The sequence below is a fragment of the Zonotrichia leucophrys genome, chromosome 5 (assembly GCF_028769735.1).
Source record: "Zonotrichia leucophrys gambelii isolate GWCS_2022_RI chromosome 5, RI_Zleu_2.0, whole genome shotgun sequence".
In the NCBI taxonomy this organism is placed as follows: Eukaryota; Metazoa; Chordata; class Aves; order Passeriformes; family Passerellidae; genus Zonotrichia; species Zonotrichia leucophrys.
The window spans coordinates 52,669,908-52,684,313 of NC_088175.1; the positions used below are offsets into that span (position 1 = coordinate 52,669,908).

The following is a 14,406-nucleotide window of genomic DNA, read 5'->3' on the forward strand; positions in this document are numbered from 1 at the left end:
GCTGCAAAGGAAACATGGCAACTCCTTGCATGTTGTCAAGCTGCATTACTGAGGCATGGCTCAATCAGATGTACATCTCACCAGGCAGGCTTTGGGGAATTCACATGCAGGGCAGGCTTGGCAATCATCTGACCAGCGAGCTGGACTTGTCATGAAATCAATACTTTCTGATCTGCCAAGTTTTAAATTGAGAACAAGGGAAAACATGTATTTTAGTTAGTAAGGTGAACAAAACGCCGAATTATGTGCTGAAAAATAAGGTTTTGTTTTGTCAGCTGTAGGTTACAGCACTTGCGCTTTTAAGGAAATGTAAAATATGAAACTGATTTTGGTAAAAAGTCATGTAGGCTTTCGAGTGTTTTATCTTCAAAATGGGTAATGGTGCTTAATCTTGCATTTTCTTTCCCAAAGAATTTTGTCAGCTGTTGCAGCAGAACTATTTAAATTTTAAAAATAATATTAGAAGTTGTGCACAGCCAGAGCAGTGGATAACAGTTTTAGCTAATCCAGAGCACTGTGCATAAATTACAGCTCTTATTATTGTGATATTACTGTAGTTCCATGGAAACCTTCAGCTGAAAGTAAACTGCTTATCTGAAATCTGCTGTAAACACATGACAGTGGCAGTGTTTTCCCCAGCAGAATGTATGGAGTACACAGAAAAAAAAAAGCAAAGATGGTGTTGAGACACCACTGTGTGTATGCAAGCTGTAATTAATAAATCAGAGAAAAATCTTTCTGACTGTGAAAGTGGTGCACGTTTCATTATCTGGGAAAAAAAAGGTGAATGAAAAAGAAACCGTGAACAAAAGCTGGAATAATTTGCCTAATTATTTTTCCAACTGTATAATCGTGATATGGCCTTTGTTTATGCTAGCATAATTCTGTCAATTTAATACTCCTTTTTTCATTACTGAAGAGATCCTTTAGGACAATGTTTGTTTTAGCTTTTATTTCCTGGTTTCCTCTAAAAATGCACGCTAAGCCATTTCTGGTGCTATTTAATACAAATTATGTGCCAATGTACATAGCTTTTGAGATTTGCACAACCTTGATTTGACAGTCTGAAAAAAGGTGTTTCTAATGGTTTTAACTTGGTAGATTCTTTTTGCCTAAGAACATATTTTAAGGTATTTATTTATTGCAGATGATGAAAGATTTTGACATTATTCAAGAGAAGTTTGATTACGTTATTGCATTATTTAATGAATGCACCGTAATCATTTTGTTAAGCTGCCTGCAAATTTAAATGTTTGAAAATCCACAAAATAACAAAAGAATTATATAGCTTACCCCTAAATGAAAATTTTTGGGATACTGTATATAAGCAACTCTGTGTTATACCTGCTGTTCCTATATGTAATAATTAGATTTTTTACTCAAAAACCTAAAAAATAGTACTTCTAATTCACTGTACAGTAGGCAGGGATAGAAGGTTTAAAACTGTAATAACACTTTTCTAATATTATTGACAATTTTTGTAATTAGTGCCCGAAAAAAATGCTGCTTTTTAAAGTGCTTCAATTTTAGGAAACTTTAAAAAAAATAAATAAATGCCTGAAAAAAATACTTGCCTTATTTGAAATAAGGGATTTAATGTTTGGGGATTTTCTCACAGCTGCCGTTTTGAAGTCAGGTACCTTTTCTAAACGTTCAGTATTTCCATTTAGACGCTGGCTTTCTGAATAACAAATATAGGCCAGTAATTGAGAAGCCCTGAAGAATTTTCCTGGTTTTCAGACGTAGAAAATCCCCCTTAGGTTGTTCTGAGACTATATTAGGCTGCACAAAAACCATCCAGCGTCCTTGTCAGAAAAAATCAGCCTGACTTGCAGCTGACAGAACGCGGAGCTTGCAGTGCACCTAGCGCTGCTAAAAACATCTGAGCAGCTCCAGAAACCTCCTGCAGGAGCAACATTTATTTCTTCTGGGGGGTTAAAAATCATTAAAAAGCGTCACCTGAACCGGGATTTCCCCAGAAACTTTTTTTTTTTGTTGTTGTTGTTTTCAGGTGGTTTTCGGGGCAGGAAAGGAAGGAGATCTCATTAGAGCTTCGGTGGTTCTCAGTAACCCATAAGCCTTGTTTTGCTGGCTGCTTACTGGTGCATTTAATAAAATAAAGATCACTCCGTGGTGCCGTGGGCAGCGTGCAAGGTGATAGCCATATTTGCTTACTGTAAATACGAGGGGAAATCACACACAAACGGGCTGGAGTTTTGACAAGTATTAAGATGGCTCTTTACATCTGTACTCCTGTACCAAAGTGCAATTAGTTTTCCCCGCACAAGGATTTCTGTTTATCTTATTCTGCTTGATTACTTGAGCATAATCGCGCCGTTTGCTTCATTGCTCCTGGTAGTAAGCTCCAGTTTAAAAAGGGGAGGATGAGTGTGTGTAAATATACAGAATTCTGCTGTAAGACTCTAATTTATGCATCTGGATGACAGCGTTTCCTTAATTTTTTTTATTTTTTTTTTCTCCCCCCCCCCTCCTTTACTCTTTCTTTCCACAAGGTTTGGTTCATGTACATCAGATTCCTCGGCTCAATAGCTTGATCTGTGATGTGTCAGACACCAAGGACCTTGCTTTTAGATTAAAAAGGAAGCAGTTCACCATCGAGGTAAGAGAAACCTTGTTTCGCTGTTTAGAACCCAAAAGGTGGAGCTAATCCCATCTCTTATGTTTCGTTTTGTTGAAATACATAAAATATGCATCAGATGATGTCAATTCATTTCGTTCTGGCTTTGCTGTTGGGAAGGGGTTTATAAAATACTGTAATATGCCTCCTAATTAAAAATGTCTCGTTTGCTGCGCTATAAATACTTTATTTTGGTTTAAAATGTACATAGAAAGTAGGCCACAACCTTCAATAACAAAGCATGACATGTTTCTAAGGATGTCAGGAGCATATTTAATTAAATGTTAATGACTTGCTCTTACTTGTGTTAGTGGGTGGGAAAGTAGCTACATGTTATTACCCCAGTAGAGGGATTTTAATGTATAATGTTGGCTAAAATTGTGTGTGGTATGGGGGATAAGTGTCCTTATCAGTATTCAGAAACCATTTTCTTTGCATTACTGAAATCACCTTTCGCTCTTTTATGTCATTTTAAACACAGTATCATTTACACTAATGTCCTTAAGTAAATTTCCTACTAAATTTAAACTTTTTTTCTGTGACCTTTATGCAGGCAGTCCTGATAGAAGGCAGTTATACAAAAGATGTATTTCATTTTAATCTTGCTAAAGAGCAAATGAACATAGCACTATTAAGCAATTAGAGCTGATGTATTTATTAACCAAGTAATGCTTAGAGATGGAAGATGGCTTTCAGGGTGATGCAATAGTCATTGGTACAGTCTGGGCAAATTTTTTTTTTTTTTTAACAAAGACATAAAACAGCCAAGCATCCCTGACAAACCATTTTGTTTAATCTCTTTTCAAATGAAAAGCTCTTAAGCAGGCCACTTGTCTTAACTGCTTGAAACCATAAAAAGGGAGAATTGCCACCAATAAATTAGCATATTTTTTACTCCATCACCAAATGCTGGTCAATGTGGCTTGGCACTGCTTTGGTGTTTGGGACTTCACCCTTAAGTGACCACTTTGGCCCTTATTTGACCCTCTGCCCTTTTTAGCTGGCCACTTGATAAGGTAACTTCAGGGTTCTCTCTCTTCACTGCCCCCTCCCCTTCACAATTGCAAGTAGCCCTAACCTATAAATCATTGAAAGGGCCCTATCAAGTGACAAATTAAGGTGCCCTCCTCCTAATTAATGGTCATCAATGTCTTTAATTATCTAATCCTATTGAGAGGTAGTTAATAGTTAATCAGGCAGCCAGTTCTTCATGCAGGTCATCTCTGCGTGAGTGCTAGAAGTTTCTCAACCAGAGGGATCCTCTTCAGAAGCCACTTAAAGGCAAGCACATGGAGGAGGGCTTTTTTCCCCAAGACAATTCCTTTAGAAAGTTTGTCACTTTCCAGAGAATGCAGCGAGTGGGACCAGGCGTTGTGAGGTATTAAAGCATTTGAGCAACTGCTTTTGAGCAGTACAGTAGGAACAAAACCCTTGGTAGTCTGTGTTTGGTTTTAAAATACGAATGTTCTCTCTGTTTTCAGAGGTGTAGAGAGGCGTGCACCCTCATTTCACAGCATAGTAAATTCTCATTTGTCATAGCTGTGAGTTAGGGTATTTGGGTGGCGTCTCAGAATACAATTTTCTCTTCCAGACACGTTTGAGATTCTAATCTGTAATGTAATTTGGAAGGAAAGAAAACCCTTAGCAGGAGGCTCTGTAAAAAGAATTGAATTAGCCATGGGACATTGGAAACAGGAGTGAAGTGCAACTCTTGGAACAACCTGTTGTCTCAGACATGCGTGGATGACCCACTTGTGTAATTTCTGCCTTCGCTGCTCAGCTGCAGCCCCTTTTGAATAACTTCAGGTTTTGTTAGAGATATGCTTTCTGTAAGCTGAACTGACACAAACTCTCCCTTTTTGAACATGTTAGATCACTGTCCTACTGTGATCTTCCTGTACAAGTTTCGCTAATCCATAATACATATGTTTTTCTTCCTCATACTGTTAGGGAAAGCAGAGAGGCTGGCTGGGGTAAGAAAATGGGAGCAAGGGAAAACTGAATTAGGAAAGGATGTGAATGAGGTCTTCTGAAATGGGTTTCTGCAGCTAGAATGTGATGTGTCAGCAGTCAGTCAGCGCTGGTTCTGGGGGCAGAAGCAAAAAGCAGCACAACAGTGTGCATTGCAAGCATTGTATGTGCCTTATACACAATGCAGTGAGCTAGGGCTTCTTCAGTGTGCAGCTTAAATAGGAAATTAAAATTTATATAGAGTACCTTAGAGTTTTTGGAAAGATTCTACATACTTATATGCATGATTTAGGATAAAAATATTGCCCTCTACTTGAAATGCTGCTTTAAAATCAAATTGCATAAGAAAAGCTGGAAACACAGAACCTATGAATTACGGTGACATTTCTTCCAAACGGGTTTTATTCACTAGACCATTCTTTTTTTATAGTTTAAATAAGAACATGGGACATGGATTTACTCATCTCTGGATTGCTCACCAGTTAAACAACTCCTTATAGTTTGGCCCTCGCAGGTGGAAAACCTTGAATGTCAAATCTATTTTATTAGATTGCAGTTTTGTGGGAGGAACTCCACCTCTTTATGGCCCGCAGAATCTTTTAACCATTTCAGTTTTCTTTGTGTCTTCTTCATCAAAGTAAGATGGGTTGAAATGTTCTCCAAAGAGATTTTATTTTAAAATTCAGGATGAAAATGGTTTTTTAATGAATATTTATGAGTGCTCATTGTCCATTTATAAATGATGAAGAGGAACCTTCCAGGAAAGCTTCCATGTTTATCTAAAAGGTGCAGTAGCTATTTCAAGCTTTCTCAAATCTTCACACATTAGTTACTAGCAATATTCTCTTATATGCAGCATTATCAGAGATCTATCTTATGTGCATGCCACTTTAAAGGACACAATTTTGAAGTTAGCCTGTCTAATCCTATTTCTTCCCACTTTGGAATCTTAATTAGAAGGAGATAAAAAACATCATTTGACTAAATTATTGTCTCGAATCTGTAGCAAAAGGTATAATCCGCAATTGGGCCAATTAGTGTACCCCATAGTTAGCTATGCTGAGGCAGGAAACTTGATTAGATCTGACACCAGCCTAGTTCCCACTGTTGTTTTGCCAGGTATGATGGTCAGACTTCAAAGGGCTTGAGGCATCAGCAGGGCAAGGTTTGGAGGCCAGCTTAGGTCCGGTCGCTAATCTCCCCGCTAAAACCACAGCAGCCCTCGCACAAAACAAGCTTACACGACACAATCATGCGGTATTAAAGTTTGGGTTGAGTCATGCCAATTTGCCTTTGATTTTCTGATGATTGACTAAAAGATGGCTACATGACTAGACACATACTGAACGTTTACTGATTAGGTAAGTTCCCCAAATATTTGAAATATTTTTTGATTTCTCAGTTAAATGATATGACAGCCCGTTCTTCTTAATGCGGCCGTTCAGCAGAGCTGCTCTTGAAGTTTGTTTTGTAGCTCTGAGTGTAACTTTTATCAACATTGGAGAAATTTTGTAGGAGCATTACATTCGTAGTTTTATTTGACAGAACTTTATCTTTGTTGTTCCAAAGCCTCCTGTGTCAAGACTTAAGAAATTTCTGCTTAAAGTTGGTTTTTTCGCCACCCCAAATTTCTATGGGAAGATTGTTTATCTTTGTTACTGGGGTAGATTTATAATTACTCTCCAAAAAGGACATTTTCCTTTAATTATTTTCCACCTTACCATTGAGTAAAGCGCTGCTCCACGGCTGTGATTACATAAGTGTTCCTTTCTTTTGCAGTCTGATTTGTTCAAATATTGCAGTAACAGTGACATGTTTCCATTCTGAGAAAAGCCTAAGGCTGCTTTAGTATTATTCCAAATGATTGAAATTGCCATCTTGCTGACTTTCCCTTGGGCAGCTTAGGGCCTGTTTACTTTTGTATTTGTTTCACATGTTCCCTCTGAGTTTGGCTGGCAGGACATCATTACCTGGTTTGACAAGACAGTTGGAGAAGATTCATATTTGATTAACTCCCTTTGTTATTGTCTGGACAACACAGACCTCTGAAATTATCTATTTAAAGTTAAACCCCTGATACATTCAGATAAGTGCTTGCAAATAGCAAAGTTTCTGAGGGTGTTTTTTTTTTTTTTAATTCCCTAGTTTTGCTTAATTTATAAGTCTTCAAGTTACTGTCAATTATTAGGAGTATAGAGGTGAAGCTTTTTTTCCTAGAAGTTTTTACATTATGGTTTGTCTAATAAATAGTTGTTGTGCAAATACATTTTTTTAATCAAAACTCAAGTCACAGCAGCCAACATTTTCTTTTAAATGGCTACACCACCTGTGCAGCCCACAATAAATTCTTTAGAAGCCTGCTCAGTTTGAGGCCAAATGTCATATATGATTTAAAGAATAGCCATGCAGCAAAAAAAAAACCAAGTTTCCAGAGCTTAATGTACAGATTCAGGACCTTTTCTGAGAGGTGTTTCCTAACAGGAGAGGGGAAGGAATTAGAGGAGTCCTGTGGCTGGTTTCTCAGAGCAGGGCAGATGAAGTATGGCACTGTGGAGCACTCTGTATTTCATTTTCCCCATGCTAATTGCCAGAGTAAAAGGTGAAGTCTTTGGAAGGAAACATAACCACCAAAACCAGCTTCTGAGCCTATACAGAATTAAAAACAAACAAATTGTTCCAAAGGCATTCAAATAATGAACGTCCTGTCTTCATCTGGCAGTAAAAGACTGTGAGAAAATTAATGATGGCCAAAATAAGAAGTAATTGCAACTCCAGGCATTCCTTGTGTCCAACACTGTATTTGGAAGATGATTTCAAGCTCTTTGAGGTGGTGATTTTGGCCATTTAAAGCAGGAGCTGTGGCTTAGGTAGCCTCCATCTGAAATCTCTGAATTTCTGACTTTTTTTTTGTCCTCCTTTCAGTGTCTCTCTTTCCATTGCTTGTGGTAAACTTCTTATTTGCAAAAGGGAGGTGCAAGTGGCCACTGTCAGGGGTTATTTACCCAAACAGGTGGGTGAGACAGGTCAGAGCTGATGTCTATATTTAAAATACAGTATCTCTTAAATCAGTATATACTTAAAATCCATGCCATACCAACCTCTCAGCTGAAGTGAGAACTAGAAAATGGCATCACTTCTTTTAGCTCCTCCCAAGAGAATTTGAGGCTGTCTTCATTAATGGCTAAAGACAATATTATCTTGGTTATGTTCCTCAGATGTTTCTAAAGTTGAGTAAATCTGTAAATAAATGCAGTTGAATTAATGAGCTATTTTTGGCCACTGTTAACAAAAAGAATAAGTGAACCTGGGAGCTGACAAAAGGAAACACTGGTTAATTATAAATTTAGGTTAAATGTCAGTTCTATAGCAACCATTCAGTAAAATAAGGAAAATAAGCTAATACATGCTACAACATACATGTTACCATACTGATCTATACACCTTGAAATATAGAAAAAACTACCCTGCATTTTGAGATTGTCAAAACAGACAGTGAGACAAGACTTGACCCTCAGTTGGGGCCTTATGGTATCAAAATAAACCTTCTTTTACCAAGCCAGCACTTGTGTCTGCCTGGGGCAGGGATGAGATTTCCCTGCTTCTCCTGGTTCAGGGACGAGACAGAACTTTCCCAAAGTGTTACAGAAAGTGTTTTTCTGCAATTTTCGCACCCCCGTGTGTCTGAGGTACCCCTGGGGCTTGCATGGGATGCCTTGAGCAGCTGCATCATCCCTGGCAAACTCTGTGCTGGATGCTCTCTCCAGGTGGGGGGCTCCAGTGCAGGGAACTCTGCACATAAAACCAGAATTTCCAACAGAGAGAGGCAAAACACTGGACTAAAATTCAGCTGGAATTTATACCAGCAAAACCAGGGGGTTTGCATTGATTTTTCCTGTCCATTTTCCCCGTTATATTCGCCACTGGGTGTTTTAAAAATAGTTCAAAAGACAATAATTATAATACTATAACATTTTCTTAATCTAAAAATAATAAAACTAAAAAAAAAAAAAATATTTTTTTTATTCTCCTGCAAAACTAATTCTGTCATAATACCAAGCTCCATTTTGCATTATTTCACCTAGTAGCCAGTTCAGGTTCTCTTTACCTGGTATGGTGTACTTCACTGAATTGTTTTGTCAGATGCTGTCAAGCCAACCTACCATTGTTAAAGAAAATCAAACTAAATCATTTTGGCATGAGCCTTCCAGGAATAAGGCACAGAATATGAAGGGTTTGATGAAATCAAGGATTTGATTTCAATATTGTAAAAGGCTGCCTGTCAAAAATGTATCACATTCTTTCAAACAATTTTGAATAAATATACGTGTTTTAAATTGTGACAGTACAATTTAGCTGAAGTTTTGGGAGAGCATTTTTAAATTATAATAACTTGAGGTGAAGCAATACTTGGAGAGCTCCTATTTGGAAAGAAAAACTCTCTGAATCTTAATGGTACACTGGACTGAAATCAAGTGATCAATTTTATGGAATATCTGGAATTTTATGGAGTATATGGAATTTCAGAACACATATCCTGTGCACGAGGAAGGATTTAATTTGAAAATATCGCCTTCTTGTTGTATGCTGCTTATTAATGTAAATTGAATTATTAATTATTTGTCTGTAGGCAAATACAGGAAGATATTGCTAAATCTTATGTTTCATAGGAAGATTTGTAATATCCTGAAATTTATTTAACAATTAATTTTGTCTTACATGTTGTATAACACTGTAGTGGGAAAGTTCCATTCAATTTTTCAAAACTTTAACCCTTGCAACGCAGTGCAAGTGCAGTTTCTCCTTAGCCAACAGAGCCCATTTAACAGAACTCACTTAAACAAATAATTCTGGTGTTTGGAAATATTTCTGCCACGTGCTGTTGCAAGGGAAGGACGTGCAGCACAAAGTCATTAACGCTCTGGAGGGTCACTTGTGCGTGTTGTAATGGGCTGCTCATTCTCAGGATCTGTGCTAAGGGTCAGTGTTGCAGCACGAAAGGGTTTGGCCTGTTCACTCTCTCAATAAGTGGGTCAACCTCTCCTGCATTTGCCAGAAAAGTAAAGCAGCTGACATATTCCCACTTTCTAACTGTTGGAAGGCGGGTGGAATAAGGGCATCTTTTTGTAAAAGTGTTGGTTGATAAGGATTTAAAAACTTTCTTTACAAATGTCTATAAAGGATGATATTATTCACTATTATATTATTCACTATTATATTATTCACTATTATGTTATTCACTATGTTTTAGACAAAGGCCTGTGGGCATGAGTTAGAAAGATATTGATGGTGAGTCTTTAAGAGGCAAAAAGAGTTAAGCCTCATATTTGTAGTAGCTCTCAGCAGGAACCGAGTGCCACTTCCATTAAATGCTCTTTAAAATATCACAAGTTTTAATAAAATTAGGTGATTTTGTCGTTGTACCATGTTCTCATTTCACAAGGAGTAGCAAATCCAATCAGGGTGTTACATGGTAAAACACATCTCAGGTTTTCTGTGTCTCTGTAAAGGCAGGAAAATGAAAATGCAAGCTGAGAGGAAGCCCCGTGTTCTCATCCACAGGTGTGCATTGTCCCTGAACCTTACTGCCATGCCCTGGGCTTCAGGGCTCTTAGTAAAAGGTGAGAGGAGGAGGATTTTCCACATCCAAGGTGTGCATCCATCTGGATCTCCTTGTCTCAGGGCTGTTTGTTCTGGTTTTAATCATGATCTTTGGGTAGGAAGTGACTCAAAGTTCCCTCTGAATGAGGAAACTGGAAAATAGCCATACCTAATACTTGTAAATGGTTAAAATGGCATTTTGTGGGGAAACAGAACAATGCTGCCAAACATTTGCCATTTCCACACTTAACTTTCCAATGTTTTATTGGAACTCTGGAAATTCAAGATTAAGTGTTAACCTTTCCAGGCTTTTGAAAATATTAGTGGTTTTGCATGAACATAAATCTGCAAGGAAACCACAAATTTATAGTTTTTTTTAATTTTTCACCTCTACAGAAATTGTTTCATACCATTTTTCTGATCTATTTCTTTCACTGATTCACAAAAAATATTACCCTTTATTGAGCTGTTAATACAGGAGCATGGGTTTTTAAATTATTTTTATTGAGAGCAAACTAGTCATTATCCTCAGTCTGAAAGACTTCATGAAAGTGCCAGAAAGAGAGAGGAGGGAAAAAAAATAAACATACACTGCAAAGTACTGTAGCTGAAGAAAAAATGTTCCAAAATCATTGTGCAAATACTACTTTTTGCTTTGGCTTAATTATGGGGTATTATCTGTAACTAAATTCCAGAGTACATTTTATTCTTATATTTCTGGCCAGGAGAATTGTGCAAAAAGTAGATTATCATAAGCAAAAGGGGTGAGGACTACAGTGCCCAAAGTGTAAGCAAAATTAGATTTTGGTCATGCCATCTTTATTGCTCTCTCTCTCACAGTTGTTCTAGTTACATGGTTTTGATATTTTTTGTATTTGGTTTTTCTGTTATATTTCATAGTGTTTTCAAAGGATTCTGTATCACACACACAATGTAATTTAAAGTTTCTCATTGCATGTTGAAAACCAATAGCTTTTGAAATATCAAGTGAAGCTGTCTCCTAGAAGGAAAACATTATTTATTGCAGTTAAAGTGGTGTTTCTGGCCAGCTTAACATTGACACCATATTATTCCCCTTCAGAATGAATTATATTACTGAATTAACTGTTCTGTTTCCTCCTTCCTTCTGAAGAAAGTAAGCAATAATTGTATAGTGTACAATAATTAAAGCTTTTTATTGCTGTCCATAAATGCATAAATAAATAAAGGGAATTTGGCTGCCAACTTACACCAATCATAGGCTGCTTGACTTTCAGAAAACAGCTGGTAGCACTTGCTGAAAGTAGTTCATTTTAAATGCCTCATTTCAGGTATTTAAGGTTTGAAAAACCTGGTTTTAGCTCACGAAAACACAGTCTATGGGCTTTGCATCTAATTTTTTCCTGTTTGAAGTCTGTTATAGAAGAAATTACTCAAGAATTCACTCTGGTGTTTGAGTTTATATTTACAAAACAGTTGCTAAATGGACTGACTTTTTTTCTCCTATTAAACCAGTAATCTTTGGGCAGTATGTTTGCTTGAGTCTTGTTGAACAGTAAAAGCAAAAAGCAAAGATAACCAACCAGTTTGCCACTTTTCAGGAAGTGTGTGAGTGCTACAGAGGAGAAATCCACCCTGCATCCAAAGCAGCCCCTGCTATTCTCAAAATAACCTGGTTGCTCAAGATTTAAATTTTTGAGATCTTTATTAATCTTTGCTGAGGCACTGTACCTCATTTTTTGTGGGAAGGACAGGGTTGTGTGGCCCACATGTGAACATTTGAGGATTTGGCCATGGGAGCTGAGTTTTGAGGGGGTTCCTGAAGTCTCTGTGGCACACCTGAGATTATCTGCCAGGCATTTGAATATTTGTGAGCAAAACATTCCCTGAGTTTGGGGAGGAGCTGCTCAGTGGCTGGCTCCTGGCTCTCCAGATGGAGCAGGGAGGAGCTGGAGCTCAGGGCTGACCTTATCACTCTCTACAGCTCCTGAAAGGTGGCTCTGCTCAGGTGGGGCTGGGCTCTTTCTCCAGGAACTGACAGAATGAGAGGACACCAAAGGAAATATAGGTTGGACTTTAGGAAAAAGTTTTTTACAGAAAGGATGATAAAGTTCTGGAATGGCTGCCTGGGGAAGTTGTGGAGTCACCAATTCTGGGTGTGTTTAACAAAGCCTGGGTGTGGCACTGGGTGCCAGGGTTTGGTTTGGGATGAGTTGGACTGGATGGTCCTGAAGGTCTCTTCCAACCCGGTCATTCTGGGAATTTTGGGAATTCCCAAGGAGGTGATGGAGTTCCCATCCCTGGGTGTATTTAACAAAGAATGTGGCACTGGGTGCCAGGGCTTGGTTGAGGTGTTGGGGCTGGGTTGGACTCAATGATGTTGAAGGTCTCTTCCAACCTAGTCATTCTGAGAATTTTGGGAATTCCCAAAGAGATGGTAGAGTCACCATCCCTGTTTAACACAGCCTGGATGTGGCACTGGGTGCTAGGGTTTAATTGAGGTGTTGGGGCTGGGTTGGACTGAGTGGTCCTGAAGGTCTCGTGCAACCCGGTCATTCTGTGAATTCTCTGAATTTTGGAAATTCCCAAGAAGGTGATGGAGTCCCCATCCCTGGGTGTGTTTAACAAAACCTGGATGTGGCGCTGGGTGCCAGGGCTTGGTTGAGGTGTTTGGGTGGATTGGACTGGATGATCTTGAAGGTCTCTTCCAACCTGGTCATTCTGAGAATTTTGGGAATTCCCAAAGAGATGGTAGAGTCACCATCCCTGTTTAACACAGCCTGGATGTGGCACTGGGTGCCAGGGCTTGGTTGAGCTGTTGGGGCTGGGTTGGACTCCATGATCTTGAAGGTCTCTTCCAACCCAGTCATTCTGTGAATTTTGTGATTCTGTGCAGTTTGCAGATCCTTGGCTCTGGGAGAGTTCTCAGTTGAGGATGGCTGTCCCAGGATAGCTCAGGGTTCAGGCATTCCCCCTTAACTTCTTTCATCTGTCAGCCAACACAAGAGTGGATGAACCAGAGCAGACCAAGGATGGTCCAAACCAGGGCCTGCTCGTGGATGTAACCCCAGCCTGGGTTTCCAGTATGTGACGTACAAGATGAACACATCCCTGGCCTCTGGAGGTGCCAGATGTCACAACTGAGCAGCATTTTCCTTCTGTTTCTCCATTTTGTGCAGCTATCCATTGGTTTCATCTCTTCTCTCATGGATTTATTGGGGATTTGGTCACGTTTTGCTTGATTGATAAATGCTGCGGTCTCTGGAGATGGAGATGTCTCAGGTCTGCTATCTAAAGCCCCTGGTAAACTTGCTAATCAACAGTTCTCACTTTTGGTGTAAGGCTTTGTAATTCTGGGCAGGTTGCAGGTTTCCTCTACTGCCTCAAATCCACTTTTTCTACCAGAGAGTAGCATGGCAGGAGTTACATCAGCTTCTTTTTTTGCTTTAATGAAGGGAAAAATGCTTCTCCTTCTAGGATGAGTATTTATTAAGAGATACAGACCAGTATGTAATTTGTAATTCTTGTTCCTGTTAAAAAAAAACCTAATAGGGAGGAAATCTAGTACTTGTATTTAGATCTGATCCTCAATAGTAGCATAGCCATGGGCTGTTTATGCTTGGTCTACATCATCTAGACTAAAAATAGCCTTCCTGTCATTTTATTGGCAGAGTTTTAGCTACTCCTTTAATTCTGTTTAAAAATGGATAGAGGGAAAGGCAGCATAAATATTGAATGTGTGCAGATATTTCAGTAAGTAACTAAAAGGAGATTCCTGATGCTTTGAAGAGTTCTATAATTAAATGGAATTCTTATTTTTTTTTAAGAGGCATTTCTTAAATTAATATAATCTTTTAAAGCATTACCTTAATTTTTGTATTTGTATCATTAAAGTAGCCACTTTTAAATAGCTATTTAGTACTGTCCTGCTTAAGTTTTATTCTTTTTAGATTTCCTTTATATTTTGATAAGAAATCACTGGTGAGGTATTTCATGTCTCATCAGTTAAATGGGAAGCCACATTATTTCTGTATTTTCTATTAATAAAGTGAATTTTTGCAGAATAAGAAGACAAGTCACTCCTGCCTGCTAAAATCTTCAGCAATAGCCTGAAAAATTCAGGCTCATTCTGTTATGGTTTTTGAAAACCTGTGGAAAAAATGAAAGAAGAACTGGCTTTTTTGTGTTCTGGCTGTCCTACAAAAACTTGGGCTGCTTTA

General features: G+C 38.4%; 1 protein-coding gene across 1 annotated transcript in view; it reads left to right on the plus strand.

The window, feature by feature from the left end:
• ELP4 (elongator acetyltransferase complex subunit 4) overlaps positions 1-14,406 on the plus strand; it is a 156,757-nt gene that overhangs the window by 73,896 nt on the left and 68,455 nt on the right. The window contains exon 9 of the mRNA XM_064715616.1: positions 2,514-2,620. Within this exon, the coding sequence (XP_064571686.1) occupies positions 2,514-2,620 (107 nt within the window). The remainder of the gene's footprint in view (positions 1-2,513; positions 2,621-14,406) is intronic.